We start from the raw sequence: 24634 nt of genomic DNA, 5'->3' as shown, positions 1-24634 counted from the left end.
TATTTTGAAAAAATACACCAAAATTTGATAAATGGGTTATGATCTGACACATTACCTTTAAGGTTGATAGCACTAATGGTGGATAGTATAAATGAATGAAGACTCCTAACGAATCAAATTCAATTTCTTCAGATATTCGGATTTGCTAGACTTTATATTTTTCACAATTCGGTTAGTACAAATCCTAGCAAAATGTTTGGTTGTGAGGGCCTGGAAGGGGATAGAAAAAAAATCTCACTCTACTCTCCAAGGATCTCCACATTCCTCTCCTGCTGTCGTCGGTTAATTTAAGGGGGTCCCCAGATTTGCAAAAATTGGGGCAAATTTATCAAAATTGTCTCTCAGTGAAACCTTTATTGATGCCCATGGGAACCAATCACAGCACAGCTTTTATTTTTCAACAGCAGTTTTAGAAATGGAAGCAGCCCTGTGATTGGTTGCTATGGGCAACAAAAAAAGTAGAAAATGGTGATAAATCTGACCCCCATTGAGTTATTAATAATAAATCACTTCTCCTTCTTCTCTCTTCTTTAGCGCCCCAAACAAAACTATAAAAATGCCTCCGGCGTGGTCGATGCCGCTACCAGTGTGCCTGATAGAAAATGAAGGAAGCAGTCTGGTGGTCAATAAGGAGGCCGTGGATATCCTCCAACAAATCTCTGACCCTGCCATTGTGGTCGCTATTGTAGGAAAATATAGGACGGGAAAATCCTTTTTGATGAACAGGCTGGTTGGACGTAATGGTGGTGAGTAATCCACTGGGCTATGCTGCAATACCACACACAGCCTACAGAGAAGAGTGGCGCTGCTTCTATCAGAAAGTAGCCATAACGACTAAGGACATCTATTACATGGAGAAAATGATTTTACAAGATAGTGGTTACCTTTAATGTCTGCAATCTTCTTTCCTTCATTCATTTTTAGCTTCTTGATATGCAGATTGCAGCCTGATTTAAGTTATAGATTTTTGCATTCTGGGATTTTCTCTCCCAGTAATATAGGCTGGATGTGAGCTCTGTGTCTCTCCCAGTAATATAGGCTGGATGTGAGGTCTGTGTGTCTCTCCCAGTAATATAGACTGGATGTGAGGTCTGTGTGTCTCTCCCAGTAATATAGGCTGGATGTGAGCTGTGTGTGTCTCTCCCAGTAATATAGGCTGGATGTGAGCTCTGCATGTCTCTCCAGTAATATATAGGCTGGATGGGAGGTCTGTGTGTCTCTCCCAGTAATATAAACTGGATGTGAGCTCTGTGTGTCTCTCCCAGTAATATAGGCTGGATGTGTGGTCTGTGTGTGTCTCTACCAGTAATATTGGCTGGATGTGAGGTCTGTGTGTCTCTCCCAGTAATATAGGCTGGATGTGAGCTCTATGTATCTCTCCCAGTAATATAGGCTGGATGTGAGCTGTGTGTGTCTCTCCCAGTAATATAGACTGGATGTGAGGTCTGTGTGTCTCTCCCAGTAATATAGGCTGGATGTGAGCTGTGTGTCTCTCCCAGTAATATAGGCTGGATGTGAGCTCTGCATGTCTCTCCCAGTAATATAGGCTGGATGGGAGGTCTGTGTGTCTCTCCCAGTAATATAGACTGGATGTGAGCTCTGTGTATCTCTCCCAGTAATATAGGCTGGATGTGAGCTGTGTGTCTTTCCCAGTAATATAGGCTGGATGTGTGGTCTGTGTGTCTCTACCAGTAATATAGGCTGGATGTGAGCTCTGTGTGTCCCTCCCAGTAATATAGGCTGGATGTGAGCTCTATGTGTCTCTCCCAGTAATATAGGCTGGATGTGAGCTGTGTGTGTCTCTCCCAGTAAGGCCGGCGTCACACTGGCGAGTTTTACGGACGTAAGAGCGCAGAAACTACGTTCGTAAAACTCGCATTACATACGGCACAATTATTCTCAATGGGGCTGCTCCTATTAGCCGTATATTACGGTTCAGTATTATACGGCTTTCTACGGCCGTACAAAATCGCAGCATGCTGCGTTTGTCAGCGTATTGCGCAAATAATACGCCAATGAAAGTCTATGGGGGCGAGAAAAATAGGGATTCCACACGGACCTGCAGTGTGACTTGCGAGAAATACGCAGCGGTGTTAGTGAAAAGCCGGTAATTCAATTGCCGGCTTTTTCCTTCTCCTTCACAAACCCGACATGATATGAGACATGGTTTACATACAGTAAACCATCTCATATCCCCATTTTTTTTGCATATTCCACACTACTAATGTTAGTAGTGTGTGTATGCAAAATTTGGGCGCTGTAGCTGCTAAAATAAAGGGTTAAATGGCGGAAAAAATTGGCGTGGGCTCCCGCGCAATTTTCTCCGCCAGAGTGGTAAAGCCAGTGACTGAGGGCAGATATTAATAGCCAGGAGAGGGTCCATGGTTATTGGCCCCCCCGTGGCTAAAAACATCTGCCCCCAGCCACCCCAGAAAAGGCACATCTGGAAGATGCGCCTATTCTGGCACTTGGCCACTCTCTTCCCACTCCCGTGTAGCGGTGGGATATGGGGTAATGAAGGGTTAATGCCACCTTGCTATTGTAAGGTGACATTAAGCCAGATTAATAATGGAGAGGCGTCAATTATGTCACCTATCCATTATTAATCCAATTGTAGGAAAGGGTTAAAAAACACACACACACATGATTAAAAAGGATTTTAATGAAATAAACACAGCGGTTGTTGTAATATTTTATTGTTCTCGCAATCCATTTGCAGACCCTCGCTTGGCAAAATAATAAACGCACAAGATACATACCTTCTGGTGAACCGTCTCGTCCCACGAGGTAATCCATCTGAAGGGGTTAACTAATATTACAGGCAGGAGCCCTGCTAAATGCAGCGGTGCTCCGTGCCTGTAATCCCCGGCGAATGAATGAAATGTAGGTCATTGACCTACATTTCCTTCAGTCGCGGTGATGCGCCCCCTGGTGGATGTCCTCATATGACCTGGAGCGTGGGAAAAAGTTCCCAGGCTGCAGTTCATGAGAACATCCAGCAGGGGCGCATCACCGCGACTCAATGTAAGTACAGATCCTGCTTTCCTTTCAGCACCCGGGGATTACAGGCACGAGCGAGTGGTTTATCGCAGCTCTGCCTGTAATATTAGTTAACCCCTTCAGATGGATTACTTCGTGGGACGTGATCTGACATCAGAAGGTATGTATATTGTGCGTTAATTATTTTGCCAAGTGAGGGCCTGCAAATGGATTGCGAGAACAATAAATTATTACAACAACCGCTGTGTTTATTTCATTAAAATCCTTTTTAATCATATGTGTGTGTGTGTGTGTGTTTTTTAACCCTTTCCTACAATTGGATTAATAATGGATAGGTGACATAATTGACGCCTCTCCATTATTAATCTGGCTTAATGTCACCTTACAATAGCAAGGTGGCATTAACCCTTCATTACCCCATATCCCACCGCTACAGGGAGTGGGAAGAGAGTGGCCAAGTGCCAGAATTGGCGCATCTTCCAGATGTGCCTTTTCTGGGGTGGCTGGGGGCAGATGTTTGTAGCCACGGGGGGGCCAATAACCATGGACCCTCTCCTGGCTATTAATATCTGCCCTCAGTCACTGGCTTTACCATTCTGGCGGAGAAAATTGCGCGGGAGCCCACGCCAATTTTTTCCGCGATTTAACCCTTTATTTTAGCAGCTACAGCGCTGAAATCTTGCACATACACACTACTAACATTAGTAGTGTGGAATATGCAAAAAAAAAGGGGATATGAGATGGTTTACTGTATGAAAACCATGTGTCATATCCTGTCGGGTTTGTGCCGGAGAAATGAAAAGCCGGCAATTGAATTACCGGCTGTTCACAGATATCGCGCTGAATGAAATATAAATACAGAATATATATATATATATATATGTGTCTCAATGACATATATATATATATATACATACTGTATATATGTTTTAATGAACATTTGAGCACATAAATCCATTAGATGTCGGTTTTGCAAGCCTGCGCGAAAATCTCGCAGTACGGATGCCATACGGATTACATACGGAGGATGCCATGCGCAAAATACGCTGACACACCCTGACTACGGATCACTATTTTGGGAACATTTCACCGTATTTCGGCCGTATTACGGCCGTAAAATACGGACCGTATTGTCTTACGCCGAGTGTGACGCCGGCCTAATATAGACTAGATGTGAGGTCTGTGTGTCTCTCCCAGTAATATAGGCTGGATGTGAGCTGTGTGTCTCTCCCAGTAATATAGGCTGGATGTGAGCTCTGCATGTCTCTCCCAGTAACATAGGCTGAATGTGAGCTGTGTGTGTCCCTCCCAGTAATATATAGGCTGGATGTGAGGTCTGTGTGTCTCTCCCAGTAATATAGGTTGGATGTGAGCTCTGTGTGTCTCTCCCAGTAATATAGGCTGGATGTGAGCTCTGTGTCTCTCCCAGTAATATAGGCTGGATGTGAGGTCTGTGTGTCTCTCCCAGTAGTATAGACTGGATGTGAGGTCTGTGTGTCTCTCCCAGTAATATAGGCTGGATGTGAGCTGTGTGTCTCTCCCAGTAATATAGGCTGGATGTGAGCTGTGTGTGTCTCTCCTAGTAATATAGACTGGATGTGAGGTCTGTGTGTCTCTCCCAGTAATATAGGCTGGATGTGAGCTGTGTGTCTCTCCCAGTAATATAGGCTGGATGTGAGCTGTGTGTGTCTCTCCCAGTAATATAGGCTGGATGTGAGCTGTGTGTGTGTCTCTCCCAGTAATATAGGCTGGATGTGAGGTCTGTGTGTCTCTCCCAGTAATATAGACTGGATGTGAGCTCTGTGTGTCTCTCCCAGTAATATAGGCTGGATGTGAGCTATGTGTGTATCTCCCAGTAATATAGGCTGGATGTGTGGTCTGTGTGTCTCTACCAGTAACATAGGCTGAATGTGAGCTGTGTGTGTCCCTCCCAGTAATATATAGGCTGGATGTGAGGTCTGTGTGTCTCTCTCAGTAATATAGGCTGGATGTGAGGTCTGTGAGGTCCTGCAGTTTTTAATTACTTTTCATATCTCAGCAAAGCTTCTATCCTGCACGTATTTCCTCTAAAATGTGCTTTCCTCTTTGTCTATAACTTTTAATCTCAACCCTCCAAATAACTTTCTCCCCTGGCTATTGTAGATTTATGTACAATCTGCTCTCTTGCGATCTTTAACACTGAGAGGAGGAAGGAGATAGCAGAGATGTCAGGAGCAGTAGCTCTAACAGATCTGCAATATTTCAGACCAAGTGTCTGCAAAGAAATGGAGACGTATACTTGGATCAAAATTGGATATCAATAGACATCTACAGAGTTTGCACAATAATATAGGAAGTAGGCTTCTGTATAACAACCATACTCCCATACACAGCTCAGCTGAGGTTGGCTTCTTCTAACCCAGCGTTCGTATGGGAGAAACTCAATTAGTGCATTCCAATAATTTTGTCACTTCTGTATCTATCACTTAATACTTTTAGGTTTTCCTCTGGGATCCAGTATCCAATCCAAAACTAAAGGGATCTGGATGTGGTGTGTCGCTCACCCGCGCAATCCTGGACATGTCCTGATCCTGTTGGACACAGAGGGACTAGGAGATGTGGAGAAGGTAAGACTTTGCTTACTGCAGATAGCTATATCTCTGTTACTCTAGTCTAAGATATATGGAGTTGTTTTCTGTGGACCTCGTACTTTACTAGTGCCTGTGGCGGAGGAGGGAAGACGTCACTGTTAAAGTTCCTTACATTACAAAATGGCTGCTCTATAGCGTCAAAATCTTACATGGTGCTGAGCATACTACTGAGAGATGCGATTGTCCTTTTGTTACTGGGCGTTAAACCTTTGTGTCTCTCCCTTTTCCAGAGCAAATGTTTGGCTGGCAAACAGAGGTTGGGAAACTGGTAAAAATAATGACCAAGCCATTTGTTTTGGGTGGCTAAACCGTGCACCACAATGAGGGGGTAATTTTGAACTTTACCTTAATATACTTACCCCAATATTGACCCCATAAAAGCATACTTGCCAATTTCCCCAGAACATACAGGAGTATCCTGGGAGAAGAGACAAACTCCTGGAAGACATGGAAAATCTATGTAAGGTTTCTTGTGTGGCATGGGCTGAGGCTTGTTGGGGGTGGAAAATGGGCACAATGGAGAGTGGTATCACAAAGTGCCCCACACCCTCCAATAGTAAGAGCTACTAAAACTGGAAAGTAAGTGTTATATGGACCTCATGTTGGGAAGGTCCATTACTTGGAACTCTCTTAATAATGAGGAACCATTGACTGCAGCTGATCTTGTTCTGGTGGATTTGGATTACATGGACACTCATTCTTTACAATGGCCACCATGATGCGATACAACATTCAACTGCGGAAACTGATATGTAAGACTCTCGGTCCTTTTTGTTCTGCAGGGAGACAGCAAAAATGATGCCTGGATCTTCTCCTTGACTGTTCTCCTAAGCAGCGCTCTGGTCTATAACAGTATGGGGACCATTGATCAACAAGCCATCGAGCAACTGCAGTATCCTTTACTGAGAATAAAAGTTGCTGACATTCCGGGTGGTGATATAGCAGAAGAGACTTCCAGTGGAGCACTGTGATCCTAAGATTTCAGGAGTAGGACGGGGCAACTGGCCATCCAGAATGACAATGTTTTCCTTCTCATATATACAGTTTACTATTACTCCTCCAAGACAGAATTTCAGATACCTCGAAACTCCTTGAAAACGGTTCTTCACGAGGGTTCTTTATAGCTTCCTCTGGCAAGTGACTAGTGATGTGTAAGATGAATGTTGGCTCATTGGTTCATTTCAGTTTAGTTGGCTCATTCTTTGCCTGCATTAGCCACAGTGGAGAAGGGGCCTGGCTTGGCTAATAACTGAACCAGTCATCCCCTTCCTACTTAGTCATGTTCCCACAGTGAGAGTGAGGTAAAGCCCACCATAGATACAATCGTTCGAAGACTAAGGGGTGATCCTATAAACGAAGACTAAGGGGTGATCTTATTTTAATGTATAAATATATGAGGGGACAGTACAAAGACCTTTCTGATGATCTTTTTAATCATAGACCGGTGACAGGGACAAGGGGGCATCCTCTACGTCTGGAGGAAAGAAGGTTTAAGCATAATAACAGACGCGGATTCTTTACTGTAAGAGCAGTGAGACTATGGAACTCTCTGCCGTATGATGTTGTAATGAGTGATTCATTACTTAAATTTAAGAGGGGACTGCATGCCTTTCTTGAAAAGTATAATGTTACAGGGTATATACACTAGATTCCTTGATAGGGCGTTGATCCAGGGAACTAGTCTGATTGCCGTATGTGGAGTCGGGAAGGAATTTTTTTTACCCCAATGTGGAGCTTACTCTTACCACATGGGTTTTTTTTTGCATTCCTCTGGATCAACATGTTAGGGCATGTTAGGTTAGGCTATGGGTTGAACTAGATGGACTTAAAGTCTTCCTTCAACCTTAATAACTATCTAACTATGTAACTATGTACCGGCAGTTATCTCTCCCAACTCCTCCATACACAGGACTACTCGACGCTCATGTGTTTTCTATGCTTTTCTCTCCACTCCTTGTGTCTCTCCACTGTGGCCAGAACACTCTCCACTGCTCTCCTCTCCCCTCTACATTCCTTGTGTCTCATCACTGGAACCAGGATGCTCTCCTCTTCCCTCTCCTTTCCTTGTGTTTTTTTTCACTGTGGCTGGGACACTCTCCTCTTCACTCCTCTCCATTCCTTTTGTCTGTCCATTGGGACCAGGATATTCTCCACTGCTCTCCTCTCCATCTCTTCACTGGGACCAGGATACTCACCACCACTCTCCTCTCCCCTCTCTACTCTGTGTCTTTCCACTGTGGCTGGGACACTCCACTGCTCAACCTCTCCACTGGAACCAGGACACACTGCACTGCTCAACTACTCCACTGGAACCAGGACACTCTCCACTGCTCTCCTCTCCACTGGAACCAGGACACTGTCCACTGCTCTCCTCTTCCCTCTCTTCACTGGCACCAGGATACTCTCCTCTCCCCTATCCACTCCTTGTCTCTTTCCACTGTGGCCGGGACACTCTCCACTGCTCTCCTCTCCACTCCTTGTGTCTTTCCACTGTGGCCGGGACACTCTACACTGCACTCCTCTCCACTCCTTGTGTCTCTCGATTGGAACCAGGATACTCTCCACTGCTCTCCTCTCCTTTCTTCTCCTTGTGTCTTTCCACTGTGGGCGGGACGCTCTCCTCTCCACTCCTTGTGTCTCTCCATTGGGACCACGACAATCTCCACTGCTCTCCTCTCCCCTCTCCATCTCTTCACTGGGACCAGGACATTCTCCACTCCTCTCCTCTCCATTCCTTTTGTCTCTCCATTGCGACTAGGACACTCTCCACTGCTTTCCTCTCCCCTCTCCACTCCTTGTCTTTCCTCTGTGGCCGGGACACTCTACACTGCACTCCTCTCCTTGTATCTCTCCATTGTAACTAGGATACTCTCCTCACCGCTCTCCTCTACCCTTTCTTCTCCTTGTCTCTTTCCACTGTGGCCAGGACACTCTCCACTGCTCTCCTCTCCACTCCTTGTGTCTCTCCATTGGCCAGACCAATCACCACTGCTCTTTAATCCAAAACTTTGTAGGAGTACAAAAAGAACCAAATAAATATATATATATATATATATATATATATATATATATATATATAAAATTACATTCAAGCAGACACCGAAATATAATACCAAAAAGAACTACTTGAAGAAATGCATAAAAACAAAAATAATCACATACACAATAATGTTATATTCCAAATATAAATCGATTTATTAGACACCAATCTGAACAGACACAAAGACACAATTTAAAATACATACAACAAGTCTAATAAACAAGGGAGCAGAACACCACCCGTAATCCAATACGGTTACCAATATAACATGCGGTATTATATATATGCAACTAACCATAAATAAGAAAATACGTATTTCATACTCATAATTTACATGTATAGTAAGTAATAAGGTGCTGCCGGTATATAACCGAACCCTGGTAGTATAGTATAAAATGCATAAATAATAAGGTGCATATAACCCTAAGAAATATCATACAAGGTGTATAAATGTGAATTACATACAATAATTCCCAATATGGGATTTACCAAACCATGATAAATACATGAGTGAAAATTATATACACTAATCCCCAATAAGAAAGTTACTAAGCCATAACGCAAACACCCATATACTGACCAGGATTCATTTCCTACGTGGTGCGACTGCTACCCCGGACTCCAACGCGCGTTTCACACGTTGCTTCCTCAGGGAGTGATGGGAAATGAGGGCCACAAGTCGGGTAAATATACATCCACATAATTAAGTGCAACCAATAGCATTATTCTTACCCACGTGTGTATCAACCGGCGCTTGATACACCGCCACAGACAGCGCAGCCATGTCACCGGCCTCGCGGTGACGTCACAAGAGGGCGCGGTCGCACCATCTGCAACGTCACAGGCGAAGCATGTGACCAGGCCAGCGTGCAGGGAAGGCAGACCAAGCGCGCAACACCGGAGCGGCCATTGGAGATAAGGGCAAAAGAAAGGGCATAGGAAAATGCTCCCAAATAAATGCACTTATAAGCATCACATCAGCAAATCAATCTACTAAATAATAAAACCCCAAACCCCTTTTATATTTCAAATATATAACAAAGAACACCAACATATAATATATAAACGTATATAAGCTATACTATTAAACAATAATAATTATAATTATGAATAGCCCATGAATTAAAAAGTGATACAATCATAAATATGGATCAACCATAATAACTACAATCCATAATAAATAAATAATAATAGTGAAATAAGAAACAATAAAAGGTGTAACAACAAAATATACATGAAGATGTTTGTAATAAATGCATTTTTTCTCCAGATGAACTCCTTTATTTTTTCTCCTCATATTTATGCAGTCTTCCCGCAAGATTACTCTTGTTATATTAACAATAGCAACCCTAGGATACTAAAGACAAAAAAATATATAAATTATAATGAATATGTAACCGACATATAAACCCCTCATACGAAGAGATTAAAAAAAAAAATAAAAAAAAAATAAAGAATAAATAAAAACAAAATTAAAAAAGAACAAACCATATAAATACAAAATATCTCATAGTATAATAATTATTCTAATATATAAGGTATATAATAAATATATATTGGGCAAAGAGATCAATGTGCAGCGATAGAGGGACCAAAACTGGGGCTACAAGAAGCTGGAGAAACCCCATTGGTCATTGAGGCCAAATGGCTTCATTGTTCTTAGTGTCGTTATCCAGCGACACTCCTTCTGTGCCAGCTTATTCATCAAATGACCACCACGAGACCCTAGATGAACAACATCAATGCCCTTCACTTGCATATCAATAGATCCCGTGGGATGAAAGTCCCAATAATGTGAGGGTATTGTTTTTAACTTAGCAATTTCTTCCTTATGCAAGTCCTCAGGACCAATCAGTCTGGCTGCTCGTATGTCCCTTATATGCTCTAAAATGCGTACACGTAGTTGTCTAGACGTAAGGCCTATATAAATAAGTCCACATGGACAAGTTATGTAGTACACCACAGATGTGGTTCTGCAGTTAATGGAGTGTACTATCTTAAAGGTATGGGAGTCTGAGGAATTCACAAATGTATCCGTCTTGACCATATATCTACATGCGCTACAACCGCCACAGGGTCGTGACCCCCAAGTAGGCCCCTTAGAGTCAAAAATAAATTGCGACTTAGGGGGGATATAATGACTATGCGTAATCATCTCACCTATGGTCTTGCTCCTCCTTGTGATGATCCGTGGTGTATCCTCAACCAGTTTACTCAATTCCGGGTTCCCTTTCAATATAGGCCAAAAACAATTCATAATATTACCCATATCTCTCCACCTGCTATGATAGTTGGTGATAAGTCATAATTGTGGCTCCTCCTTTTTTCTTATTTGGTCATGAAGAAGACTATCACGGGTCCTATCTTTAGCTTGTTGATATCCCTTCTCCACATCCTCCCTCGCATAGCCCCGGCGGAGGAATCGTTGTTTTAAATCTTTAGCCTGATTTTCAAATTCCTCACTGGAATCACAAATCCTCCTGGCTCTAATAAACTGTCCTTTAGGGATAGCTCTTATAGTGTGTCCAGGATGTGCTGACTTTGCGTGTAACAAAGAATTCATACTTGTCTCTTTACGATAAATGGTACTGTGGATATTACCCAATTGATCAACTGTGAGTTGGAGATCCAAGAAGTCTATTTTACTTTGAAGGTGAATTTAATATTCCAATCATTGGCATTGAGGTAGGTTAAGAAGTCATCCAATTCCGTTCTGCTCCCCTGCCAAATAATAAGGACATCGTCGATAAAACGCATCCAACTTAAAACGGTGGGCCCAACATATAACATGAGTACGATAACATATATTCTCGTTCCCAATGGCCCATAAATAAGTTTGCGTATGAGGGCGCAAAGCACGCCCCCATCGCCACTCCCCGTTTCTGTTTAAAATAACGATCCTTAAAAATAAAATAATTATGAGTAAGCGCATACTCCAACAACTCCAACAAAAGTTCCAGTAAGTCCAAATCCATACCTTTATTCATTAGAAAAAATCTAACAGCCGCCATGCCTTTGTGGTGCTCAATACAAGTGTATAATGATTCCACGTCACCAGAGATGAGCAACATATCAGGTTCAAAAGTAATACCCTGCAACCTCCGTAAAACATCACCAGAATCTTTAATGTATGATGGTAATTCAACCACACATGGCTTCAAATAATCCAAGAACCGGGAAATCATTTCATTCAGTCCGCCACACCCGGAGACAATAGGACTTCCGGGTGGGTTTGAAAGACTCTTATGAACCTTGGGTAAAAAGTATATGGTTGGAACCACTGGATGATCAACCCGTAAACCTTCCCATACCGTTTTAGTAATGCACCCATTCTCCAGTGCAACATCAAGGATATGAAACAGTTGCGCCTGAAAGGTGGATGTGGGGTCTGATGCCAATCTCTGATAACAAGTATCATCATTAAGTTGTTTAAAGGCCTCTTTCTCATATAATTGTACAGTCCAATCTCCACTGCTCTCCTCTCCCTTCTCCATTCCTTGTGTCTCTCGACTGTGACCAGGAGATAACGCTCCTGCAGAAACAATTTCCGTTTATCACCTAGACTTGCCTAATGGAGCGTATGGGTTTTCTAAACTAGACAACCCCTTTAAGAGTGCAGTTGTTTCCTTATTGAGATCTCACAGCTATGTAACTCAACTAACAGAAATTGTAAAGACGAAGTCCGGTAATAGCAGAGATGGCAGTGCGGCCGAGAAGGAGTTATTACCATCGTTTACCTGGTGTGTCCGAGACTTTAGCCTAATCCTGGAGAGGGACGGAAAGGAAATAACAGAGGATGAATATCTAATGATGGGTCTAGAACTCAAGTCAGGTAATTGCTATCATATTTGTCAACTGCGCAACCCCTTTAAAGGGGTGCAACTTACTAAATATAGTTCCCTGACTTAAAGGTGCCCAGATCTCCAGGAACAAGCTCCCAGGGGCCATATACACTCAGCACAGCAATTCCTGTGTCAAAGTATGACTGCAGCTGTGTGAAGGGGGCTGGCTGACTATACATTTGATTATCTGGGCCAGCCCCCTTTTATGTCTTAAAAAAAATCCTTACTTTCAGCAATAACTATATGTAATAAGGTCAATTTTATCTTATTAATTTTCTATTTTACATTATAGGGGAGAATAATGAAAACTACAATCTCCCTCGTGAGTGCATCCGAAAGTTTTTCCACTCTCACAAGTGCTTTGTGTTTGACCGTCCAACCTCTAAGAAAAACCTGCAACGTCTGGATGAGCTGAAGGAGAGTGAACTGGAAGAAGAGTTTGTGGAACAAGCGGCCAAATTCTACAGCCACATAATGAAGAGCTGCAGTGTTAAATTACTGACGGGTGGAATCACAGTCACTGGGAAACGTAAGCGCTGTGTCACACAGTACAATAATTGGGCTCACCTAATATATAGATGATATGGCTTAAGGGGTCGGAAACAAAGCTCCCTGTAATAATAATTCTATTTCTGTAGTACCAACATATTCCACAGAACTTTACAATAGAGCGAGGCTTTTTTAGCTTGTGAGTGGGGACGTTAGAAACAAAGATGATGATTCTAAATTAGACAAACCAAAATGTCAAATATTGTGTAGCTCCAAATATTTAGTCTTAATTAGCTGAGCTAGTTAATTATTTTATGGCAAAGTGCCCTTGTCCCTCCCACAGGCTGCGTTGGTGCCCGCCTTCCTCCCTCCCACAGGCTGCGCTGGTGCCTGCCTTCTTCCCTGCCACAGGCTGTGCTCCTGCCCTTCTTCTTCCCTCGCACATGCTGCACTGGTGCCCACCTTCTTCCCTCCCACAGGCTGCGCTCGTGCCCGCTTTCCTCCTTCCCACAGGCTGCGCTCGTGCCTGCTTAACTCCTTCCCACAGGCTGCACTCGTGCCTGCTTTCCTCCTTCCCACAGGCTGCGCTCGTGCCCGCTTTCCTCCTTCCCACAGGCTGCGCTTGTGCCTGCTTTCCTCCTTCCCACAGTCTGCCCTCATGCCTGCTTTCCTTCTTCCCACAGGCTGCACTCGTGCCCGCCTTCCTCCCTCCCACAGGTTGCACTCGTGCCTGCCTTCCTCCCTCCCACAGGTTGCACTCGTGCCTGCCTTCCTCCCTTCCTCCCTCCCACAGGCTGTGCTTGTGCCTGCCTCCCTTCCTCCCTCCCACAGGCTGCGCTTGTGCCTGCCTTCCTCCCTTCCTCCCTCCCACAGGCTGCGCTTGTGCGTGCCTGCCTTCCTCCCTCCCACAGGCTGCGCTCGTGCCCGCCTTCCTCAGTTCCACAGGCTGCGCTCATGCCTGCCTTCCTCCCTCCCACAGGCTGCGCTCTTGCCTGCCTTCCTCCCTTCCTCCCTCCCACAGGCTGCACTCGTGCCTGCCTTCCTCCTTTCGTCCCTCCCACAGGCTGTGCTCGTGCCCGCCTTCCTCCCTTCAACAGGCTGTGCTCGTGCCTGCCTTCCTCCCTCCCACAGGCTGCGCTCTTGCCTGCCTTCCTCCCTTCCACAGGCTGCACTCGTGCCTGCCTTCCTCCTTTCCTCCCTCCCACAGGCTGCGCTCGTGCCTGCCTTCCTCCCTTCAACAGGCTGCGCTCGTGCCTGCCTTCCTCCCTCCCACAGGCTGAGCTCTTGCCTGGCTTCCTCCCTTCCTCCCTCCCACAGGCTGCGCTCTTGCCTGCCTTCCTCCCTTCCACAGGCTGCGCTCGTGCCCGCCTTCCTCCCTTCCACAGGCTGCGCTCGTGCCTGCCTTCCTCCCTCCCACAGGCTGCGCTCTTGCCTGCCTTCCTCCCTTCCTCCCTCCCACAGGCTGCGCTCGTGCCCGCCTTCCTCCCTTCCACAGGCTGCGCTCGTGCCTGCCTTCCTCCCTCCCACAGGCTGCGCTCTTGCCTGCCTTCCTCCCTTCCTCCCTCCCACAGGCTGTGCTCGTGCTTGCCTTCCTAAACAGGCTGCACTTGTGCCCGCTTTCCTCCTTCCCACAGGCTGCTCTCACAGGAGTGATAGCAATTGGGGTTGCAAAGGTAGCAGTCGTCCAACTATCCCTCAATCACATAAGAACACTTCAGTATTATAAATGGCGCATGGTGGGGACCTTGCTACAGATTTGGCTCAGGGACATCTCCACATGAAGCTCTACAGCAGGAAATCCTCAATAATGCTCCATTTTTTCCTCCACAGTGTTGGGTAAACTTGCATCCATGTATGTCGACACTATTCAGAGCGGGTCGGTACCATGCATGGAGAATGCAGTTCTTGCTCTTTCGGAGATTGAGAACAATGGCGCTTTGCAGGACGCTCTGTCCACGTACGAAAGTGAGATGGAAATACATGCCCCAAAGTTCCCAACGTTGAACGAGGTTGAATTCCTGAAAATGCACCAGAAGAGTGCGATGAAGGCCGATCAAGTATTCATGAAACGTTCACTCAATAACAAATGGAAATATCGTCTAGAACTAAAGGTTAGAAATCCAGCCCTGCATGGTTACATAGATAGTATGGTTGAAAAAAAGACCAATGTCCATATGTGCAACCATGGGATGGGAAAAATTGAAAGGAAGCGGTGTAGGTACATGTGTAATGCATAAAAGATCTGATCTAAAAGAGCAAGTTTTTCCACTCCTGATCCTGCGGGGCAGTCCGGTCCGATGGATATCCCTGGTCCGGTACCTCCCCTTCTTTCTATGCCGTCCTCCTTCTTGCTTCGTGTGGATGATGCATCCTACGTCCGTGTTGCCCTGCATCATGCTCCTGCGCAGGCGTACCTCTCTGTCCTGAGTAAAGTACTACAGTGTGCATGTGCAGGGCTCTTTGACCTTTCCTGGCGCATGTGCATTACAGTACTTTGCTCTCCCCTTAACAGGGCAGAGAAGTACGCCTGCGCAGGAGCGCGATGCTGGGGAGACTGTGTGGATGACGTAGGACACATCATCCACGCACTGAAAGAAGGAGGATGGCATCACAAGAAGGAGGATGGCATCACAAGAAGGAGGATGGCATCACAAGAAGGAGGGAGGTTAAGAACCAGGATGGGACATCCATCAGACCGGACCGACCCGCAGGTGAGTATAATAAACGGTCTTTTTCTTGTCCTGCAGGTCGAGTTTGGGGAAGATATTCAGCATTAGAGAATGCTGTATATCAGCCCTGAACTATGGTGGTCATATCAGACGTGTGGTCCCCCTGATCCACACATGTAAAAAGCATGATCGTCCCTAAAGGGGCATGTTCCATACCAGTTGTAATTTCCTTTTTTTATTTTACCGTCAGAATCAGATTAGCGAGAAAAGACACGAATTTATGAAAAGAAATGAAGATAAATCAATAGAAGTATCTACCAATCTTCTCAAGAACCTCAGACTGACCATGCAGAACGGGCTCATGCAGGGACGTTACACCCAACAGGGAGGACACAAATGTTTCTTGGTGGATAAAGAGAAATTCCTGGAAAGATATCACAGAATGCCAGGAAAGGGAGTAAAGGTAATTTCTTTATAATGTCAAGATCTCTACGAAGGGGTTCAGATTTTCATTATTTTTATGTTCCAGTTACTCGCAACTTGATGTAAATTAAATTTGAGTTGAATTGTAGAAAATGTTTATTTTTCTGGCAAGTTTTGCCATTTGATTCACGTTAATCAACCAAAAAAATAAAGTAGATTAAGTGTTACTCTGCCTACCGCTAGGGGGCGATCACCGCATAGGAAGCGTTAAGTTCCCATTTCACTGATCCCATTGAAGTCTATGGCTCAGGTTTGTAACATCAGGGGTGAGAGTGACTTTATGCAGTGACCTTTTTATGATTTTATTTTCCCAGTCTCTTGAGGTGCTGGTAAAATTCATGCATGAAAATAAGAACATTGAGGAGGCCATTCAGCAAGCCGAGGAGAAGATGGGCCAGGCAGAGAAGCGGCTAGCAGGTAGATAGATAGAAGCCCTAAACCTAAGAGTTAATGATAAAATTGGAGAAGAAATCAGGCAATAGAACAGTCGTCCCTGTTTAGTAGTCTGAGTATTTTCTGTATAACCCTGAGCGGTCAGTCTTAGAGAAATTCTGCAGAATAATTCCATCTTCGGTGAAGCCCAGCAACCAGCGCCGATTTCAACCGGATGGGCATTTTTGGAAGCGCATCCAGCTGAAATGTATTGCAGCACAGATACTCACCAGCTTCCTGCACTGCAATAAAATGCCACTAGCCAATCAGAGGTCGGCAGCTGACATTGGTGTGTCTATCACTGACGGCGTATGGCAATGACATCATGAGTCATCCGTAGCGGGCATGCCGGTCTATGAATCAAACAGTATGTCTGGATGGGGCCTGGGATGGGGAATAGTATGCCTGGATGCAGGGCCTGGGATGGGGAGTAGTATGTCTGGATGGGGCCCGGGCTGGGGAGTAGTATGCCTGGACAGGGCCCCGGATGGGGAGTAGTAAGCCTGGACAAGAGGCCCGGGATGGGGAGCAGTATGCCTGGACGGGGCCCGGGATGGGGAGCAGTATGCCTGGACGGGGCCCGGGATGGGGAGCAGTATGCCTGGATGTGGTCCGGCATGGGGAGCAGTATGCCTGGACGTGGTCCAGGATGGGGAGCAGTATGCCTGGACGGGGCCCGGGATGGGGAGCAGTATGCCTGGACGGGGCCCGGGATGGGGAGCAGTATGCCTGGACGGGGTCCAGGATGAGGAGCAGTATGCCTGGACTGGGCCTGGGATGGGGAGTAGTATGCCTGGACAGGGTCCGGATGGGGAGCAGTATCCCTGGACGGGGCCCTGGATGGGGAGCAGTATGCCTGGATGGGGCCCGGGATGGGGAGTAGTATGTCTGGACATGGTCCAGGATGGGGAGTAGTATTCCTGGACGTGGTCCGGGATGGGGAGCAGTATGCCTGGATGGGGCCCCGGATGGGGAGCAGTATGCCTGGATGGGGCCCGGGATGGGGAGTAGTATTCCTGGACTAGGCCTGGGATGGGAGCAGTATGCCTGGATGGGGTCCGGGATGGGGAGCAGTATGCCTGGACGGGGCCCGGGATGGGGAGCAGTATACCTGGACGGGGCCCAGGATGGCGAGCAGTATGCCTGGACGGGGCCCAGGATGGCGAGCAGTATGCCTGGACGGGGCCCAGGATGGCGAGCAGTATGCCTGGACGGGGCCCGGGATGGGGAGCAGTATGCCTGGATGGGGCCTGGGATGGAGAGCAGTATTCCTGGACGGGGCCCGGGATGGGGAGTAGTATGCCTGGACGGGGCCCGGGATGGGGAGTAGTATGCCTGGACGGGGCCCGGGATGGGGAGGAGTATGCCTGGACGGGGCCCGGGATGGGGAGGAGTATGCCTGGACGGGGCCCGGGATGGGGAGTAGTATGCCTGGACGGGGCCCGGGATGGGGAGTAGTATGCCTGGACGGGGCCCGGCATGGGGAGGAGTATGCCTGGATGGGGCCCGGGATGGAGAGCAGTATGCCTGGACGGGGCCCGGGATGGGGAGCATTATGCCTGGACGGGGCCCGGGATGGGAAACACAATAACAGGAAGTGGCCAGGATGGTTGCATTGTTACATGGGGTGACGAACATGTATGCGTTTAAAGGATCTTGTATGATACAAGGGCCCGTACATCTGACCCACATGCAGGTGGGGGCCCAGGCCTAAACTTTGCTCTGGGGCCCATCAGACTCTAGTGACGCCACTGGATGATAGATGGGGCCCGGGCTGGGGAGTAGTATGCCTGGACAGGGCCCCGGATGGGGAGTAGTATGCCTGGACAAGAGGCCCGGGATGGGGAGCAGTATGCCTGGACAAGAGGCCCGGGATGGGGAGCAGTATGCCTGGACGTGGTCTGGGATGGGGAGCAGTATGCCTGGACGGGGCCCGGGATGGGGAGCCGTATGCCTGGACGGGGCCCGGGATGGGGAGCAGTATGCCTGGACGGGGCCCAGGATGGGGAGCAGTATGCCTGGACGGGGCCTGGGATGGGGAGCAGTATGCCTGGACGGGGCCCGGGATGGGGGGCAGTATGCCTGGATGGGGCCCCGGATGGGGAGTAGTATGTCTGGATGTGGTCGGGGAGCAGAATGCCTGGACGGGGCCTGGGATGGGGAGTAGTATACCTGGACGGGGTCCGGGATAAGGACCAGTATGCCTAGACGGGGCCCGGGATGGGGAGTACTATTCCTGGACTGGGCCTGGGATGGGGAGTTATATCCCTGGACAGGGTCCGGATGGGGAGCAGTATGCCTGGACGGGGCCCAGGATGGCGAGCAGTATGCCTGGACGGGGCCCAGGATGGCGAGCAGTATGCCTGGACGGGGCCCGGGATGGGGAGCAGTATGCCTGGATGGGGCCTGGGATGGAGAGCAGTATTCCTGGACGGGGCCCGGGATGGGGAGTAGTATGCCTGGACGGGGCCCGGGATGGGGAGTAGTATGCCTGGACGGGGCCCGGGATGGGGAGTAGTATGCCTGGACGGGGCCCGGGATGGGGAGGAGTATGCCTGGACGGGGCCCGGGATGGGGAGGAGTATGCCTGGACGGGGCCCGGGATGGGGAGTAGTATGCCTGGACGGGGCCCGGGATGGGGAGTAGTATGCCTGGACGGGGCCCGGGATGGGGAGTAGTATGCCTGGACGGGGCCCGGCATGGGGAGGAGTATGCCTGGATGGGGCCCGGGATGGAGAGCAGTATGCCTGGACGGGGCCCGGGATGGGGAGCATTATGCCTGGACGGGGCCCGGGATGGGAAACACAATAACAGGAAGTGGCCAGGATGGTTGCATTGTTACATGGGGTGACGAACATGTATGCGTTTAAAGGATCTTGTATGATACAAGGGCCCGTACATCTGACCCACATGCAGGTGGGGGCCCAGGCCTAAACTTTGCTCTGGGGCCCATCAGACTCTAGTGACGCCACTGGATGATAGATGGGGCCCGGGCTGGGGAGTAGTATGCCTGGACAGGGCCCCGGATGGGGAGTAGTATGCCTGGACAAGAGGCCCGGGATGGGGAGCAGTATGCCTGGACAAGAGGCCCGGGATGGGGAGCAGTATGCCTGGACGTGGTCTGGGATGGGGAGCAGTATGCCTGGACGGGGCCCGGGATGGGGAGCCGTATGCCTGGACGGGGCCCGGGATGGGGAGCAGTATGCCTGGACGGGGCCCGGGATGGGGAGCAGTATGCCTGGACGGGGCCCAGGATGGGGAGCAGTATGCCTGGACGGGGCCTGGGATGGGGAGCAGTATGCCTGGACGGGGCCCGGGATGGGGGGCAGTATGCCTGGATGGGGCCCCGGATGGGGAGTAGTATGTCTGGATGTGGTCGGGGAGCAGAATGCCTGGACGGGGCCTGGGATGGGGAGTAGTATGCCTGGACGGGGTCCGGGATGAGGAGCAGTATGCCTGGACGGGGCCTGGGATGGGGAGTAGTATACCTGGACGGGGTCCGGGATAAGGACCAGTATGCCTAGACGGGGCCCGGGATGGGGAGTACTATTCCTGGACTGGGCCTGGGATGGGGAGTTATATCCCTGGACAGGGTCCGGATGGGGAGCAGTATCCCTGGACGGGGCCCCGGATGGGGAGCAGTATGCCTGGATGGGGCCCGGGATGGGGAGTAGTATGTCTGGACGTGGTCCGGGATGGGGAGTAGTATGTCTGGACGTGGTCCGGGATGGGGAGTAGTATTCCTGGACGTGGTCCGGGATGGGGAGCAGTATGCCTGGATGGGGCCCGGGATGGGGAGCAGTATGCCTGGACGGGGCCCGGGATGGGGAGTAGTTTTCCTGGACTGGGCCTGGGATGGGAGTAGTATGCCTGGACGGGGCCCGGGATGGGGAGTAGTATGCCTGGACGGGGCCCGGGATGGGGAGTAGTATTCCTGGACGGGGCCCGGGATGGGGAGTAGTATTCCTGGACGGGGCCCGGGATGGGGAGTAGTATGCCTGGACGGGGCCTGGGATGGGGAGTAGTATGCCTGGACGGGGCCCGGCATGGGGAGGAGTATCCCTGGACGGGGCCCCGGATGGGGAGCAGTATGCCTGGTTGGGGCCCGGGATGGGGAGTAGTATGTCTGGACGTGGTCCGGGATGGGGAGTAGTATTCCTGGACGTGGTCCGGGATGGGGAGCAGTATGCCTGGATGGGGCCCGGGATGGGGAGCAGTATGCCTGGACGGGGCCCGGGATGGGGAGTAGTATGCCTGGACGGGGCCCGGGATGGGGAGTAGTATTCCTGGACGGGGCCCGGGATGGGGAGTAGTATTCCTGGACGGGGCCCGGGATGGGGAGTAGTATTCCTGGACGGGGCCTGGGATGGGGAGTAGTATTCCTGGACGGGGCCCGGGATGGGGAGTAGTATGCCTGGACGGGGCCTGGGATGGGGAGTAGTATGCCTGGACGGGGCCCGGCATGGGGAGGAGTATGCCTGGACGGGGCCCGGGATGGAGAGCAGTATGCCTGGACGGGGGCCGGGATGGGGAGCATTATGCCTGGACGGGGCCCGGGATGGGAAACACAATAACAGGGTGGCCAGGATGGTTGCATTGTTACATGGGGTGACGAACAGGTATGCGTTTAAAGGATCTTGTATGATACAAGGGCCCGTACATCTGACCCACATGCAGGTGGGGGCCCAGGCCTAAACTTTGCTCTGGGGCCCATCAGACTCTAGTGACGCCACTGGATGATAGATAGGTTGAGCCGATGTCTGTTTCTGAGAACAACCAACAGAATTATGATATGAAGCAGATGTGGATATGAATGTGGTAACGGGCATGCGGATGCAACAGCGCAGAATGAGGACAGTGGTACTTAAGCCAACAACTATTTGTTTAACACCATTAAAGGGACGCCTTCGGTACAACATGAGGAGATAACGCAAACTGTGAAAAATGAAACAAGTTATGGTATAAGAAAAATAAAATAATTCAGATAAGCAGAATATTGACACAATGCTATTGACACTATCGTTCTACTATTACCATTAAGTAACTGTTATCATCGGTGACGTCTTAGTCTTAACACCCTAGCCAATAGGGCGTCACCGTCACTTTTGGGCCTGTCACAGTTGTCGCTCTTTAGGCAACGCACAACATCACATTGGCCCTAACTGAGGTCGACGATACTACCCGCTAGTCCGCAAGTCTCAGATTCGTGAGTTACTCTGCACTCTGGCCACCTTCGTTCCCTGAAGTGCGGTCCCAGTCCCCATTCTGTACCAAGTGACAACTCGCACAAACATCCCTCCGCTGCTGCCTAGTTGTCTCTCTTGGACCTGACTCTGTTCTCTCGGGTCTGGTCTCTCTCGGGTCTTCTCTCGGGTCAGCTCTCAGATATTCTCTCGGATCTGGTCTTTCGTAATGATGATGATAAGCCAACTACACTTATCGCACGCCATCCTGCTACATGTCTAGGTGCTGACTACTCCCTTCTCAGCCCTCCCAGGCCTTTCTAAATATTAACTGTCCCACAGCTATCACCTGACCTGGTGACTCCTCCAATCTCTTCCCCCTAGGGAACATGTACTTCACTCTTGAGTTCCTGCCAATGTAATTCTTTCTGCTTTTCCTTTCTCTAGCATCTTTGACCATCAGATAGCTGTGTTCATTTGCAGACACTATGGAACTTTAACTGTGCATCTTCTCACTTGTCTATTTCCTTACAAATGAATCACAATACCGTACATAATTCTAAATCTCCCAAAACAAAAAAGGAAAATTACTCAATTTTTTGTGTGTAAATTTTAACTGAAAAAAAGTTGATAAATGCACAATGTCCTCCATCATTTTTCTCATTTCATCACGTCCTCCAGAGTCCCATCAGCAGACCATGTTGGCACAATTGCGGAAGGAATCAGTGGAGCGGAGATACAGAGACCTGCAGAAGTCTGTAGACCAGCAGAGTAGGAATCAACAGCAGGTCATAAACTCCATGACCGACATGGCGGAGCGGAACAAACGTCAGATGATCCGAGAAAACCAGACACTGATCACTCAGAGGCTCCAGGTACAAACATCAATACCCAACATCAGGACTGACCCATCAGGGCCCTGTCATGGGTCACCGTGTACAGGACTTAGTGTCAATAACTCTTAAGTGGTCATTCTTGAGTGTTTTGAGGGTTTTCCCAGGAGTATACGGACTGGAATTTTGCTTTCTAAACATTGAGAAGTATCGGATTGATTATTTTATCACAGTGAGTTTTCTAATTTTTGCGTTTACTATTTTTTAGGGTCAACAATCAGCACTGAGTTCAACGCATCAGCAGGCTTTGGATGAGCTTCAGAGGACTATTGAGAAGCTAAGACAGAACAACCAGACACAGTCCGGCGGAGGAGGAGGAGGATGTATACTGAGTTAACGCCAATGTTACATATGGATAATTTACTTTGGAAAAAAAACAAACATTTGACCTCACGTGTCTCAGAGGGAAAGTGACCTTGGGGCTCATCTCAAGGTCATACACGAAAATCATTTGGCCCAACAGCAAAACCCAGAAATGGGCCCTGTCCTTCACGGAGAGCCACCAGCAAATGCACTACTTTTTGCTTTAATTAAAGTTAACCCCTTAATAACCAGGTTTTATTGACCAATAATTTATTTTGGCCTTTCTGCATACGGGCAGCCATAATGGGGTTTTTTTTTTTTTTTTTTCTGCTATCTAAAATAAGACTTTTCTATATATTTATTCTATACCTGTTATTGCTATTTTATTTTCACAGAAAAACATGTCGAACTATTTTAATTTGTTATAACGATCATGTGTCAGGATGGGATTTTTTTTTCTCCTTTTATGAATTAATTGCTAATTTTATTTTTTTTATCATATTTTGGCCATTTTTTTATTTTATTTGTACATCTAAAGGTTTTTTTTGTCCAGGATTTTCTCATAATATAGGGGGTTACTGCTCCTATTCGAGGTGTAAATTCCCTACTTCCTCTAGAAATACTTTTCTGATTACTTGCAGCCACCACTAGAGGGAGCTCACTACATGCAGATTTATATACCGAGCACTGAACTCAATGGGATATTCAGTGAGCTCCACCTAGTGGATAATGTGAAACCTGGTCCAGGCTGTTGCAGTAATGTAATGTTGTATATCAGCTATTTTGTTAGGGGCTTTGGATAAGAGAAGGAGGGTCCTGAGCATCCAAACATATAAAGTGTTATTGCTTTTGCTGCCTAATTCATAGATAAAATCTGTGACTGACACTTATCGGGGCATTGTAGCTGACATTTATGGACACTTTTTGTCTGTCCTGTATGAAGGCATCCTAAATTAAACTTATTGGGGGCCTAAAATAAATATAGCATTTTTCAGCAAAATTAGTTTCTGTATTTTTTTTTTACTTTTATGAAGCATATGATAATATGATCAGAAATCTGATTGACCGCTCATATTACATTCCAGGCTACTGGGTGCAAGATCCACCAAATAGTACAGATAAGGGGATTCTTAATACCCCAACACCTTTTCCCCTTGAGTTATTGAGAAAAATATATGGCGTTAAATATTTGTAAAATGATTTCTGCCACCACAAGGAGGCGCCCCCTGCATATAAATTCAATAAGATCTATGTAAGTCACTATCGACCCTCTTAACCCATCTATATTTGAATGTAGGTGATAAGAACCTGAATAAAGTGATACCTTGATATTGCAATGCTGCCGTCACGTATTATAGCGCAACCGTCACCAGGAGGTGCTGGTGGAGTAAGGTTGGACTCACAGCGTAGCTCCACAGTACAGCAGCGCGGGCGTCACCAAGTGGCGAGAGTGTGGTCAGACGAGCCGGGTCAGGAAACGCAGTACCAGAGGAAACTGCTATACACGTGGCCAAGTTCAAGCCAGAGTAGTCGGAGCCAGACAGTAGCAGAGATACCGGAAATGTGAGACAGTATAACAAGTCAGAGGGACGTCAAGCCGGGTCAGACACCAAGAGGTCACGGCACGGGGAACAAAATACTCAGACAAGCTGGGTAGAAGGAATGGGAAG

At 48.0% G+C, this 24634-nt stretch overlaps 1 protein-coding gene across 2 annotated transcripts in view; it reads left to right on the top strand.

Moving 5' to 3' along the window:
- Nucleotides 1-24266, top strand: part of LOC143770378 (guanylate-binding protein 6-like) — a 29633-nt gene extending 5367 nt beyond the window's left edge. For both annotated transcript variants that reach the window (XM_077259978.1, XM_077259979.1), the window contains exons 2-11: nucleotides 535-746; nucleotides 5479-5606; nucleotides 6413-6522; nucleotides 12315-12502; nucleotides 12805-13041; nucleotides 14832-15112; nucleotides 15921-16133; nucleotides 16468-16570; nucleotides 22450-22643; nucleotides 22870-24266. In XM_077259978.1, coding sequence (XP_077116093.1) covers nucleotides 557-746; nucleotides 5479-5606; nucleotides 6413-6522; nucleotides 12315-12502; nucleotides 12805-13041; nucleotides 14832-15112; nucleotides 15921-16133; nucleotides 16468-16570; nucleotides 22450-22643; nucleotides 22870-22998 — 1773 coding nt within the window. In that variant the 5' untranslated portion in view covers nucleotides 535-556 and the 3' untranslated portion in view covers nucleotides 22999-24266. The remainder of the gene's footprint in view (nucleotides 1-534; nucleotides 747-5478; nucleotides 5607-6412; nucleotides 6523-12314; nucleotides 12503-12804; nucleotides 13042-14831; nucleotides 15113-15920; nucleotides 16134-16467; nucleotides 16571-22449; nucleotides 22644-22869) is intronic.
- Nucleotides 24267-24634: the final 368 nt, after the last annotated feature.

This window comes from Ranitomeya variabilis, chromosome 4, assembly GCF_051348905.1.
Source record: "Ranitomeya variabilis isolate aRanVar5 chromosome 4, aRanVar5.hap1, whole genome shotgun sequence".
Lineage (NCBI taxonomy): Eukaryota > Metazoa > Chordata > Amphibia > Anura > Dendrobatidae > Ranitomeya > Ranitomeya variabilis.
This window is presented reverse-complemented; position numbering and strand designations above follow the sequence as displayed.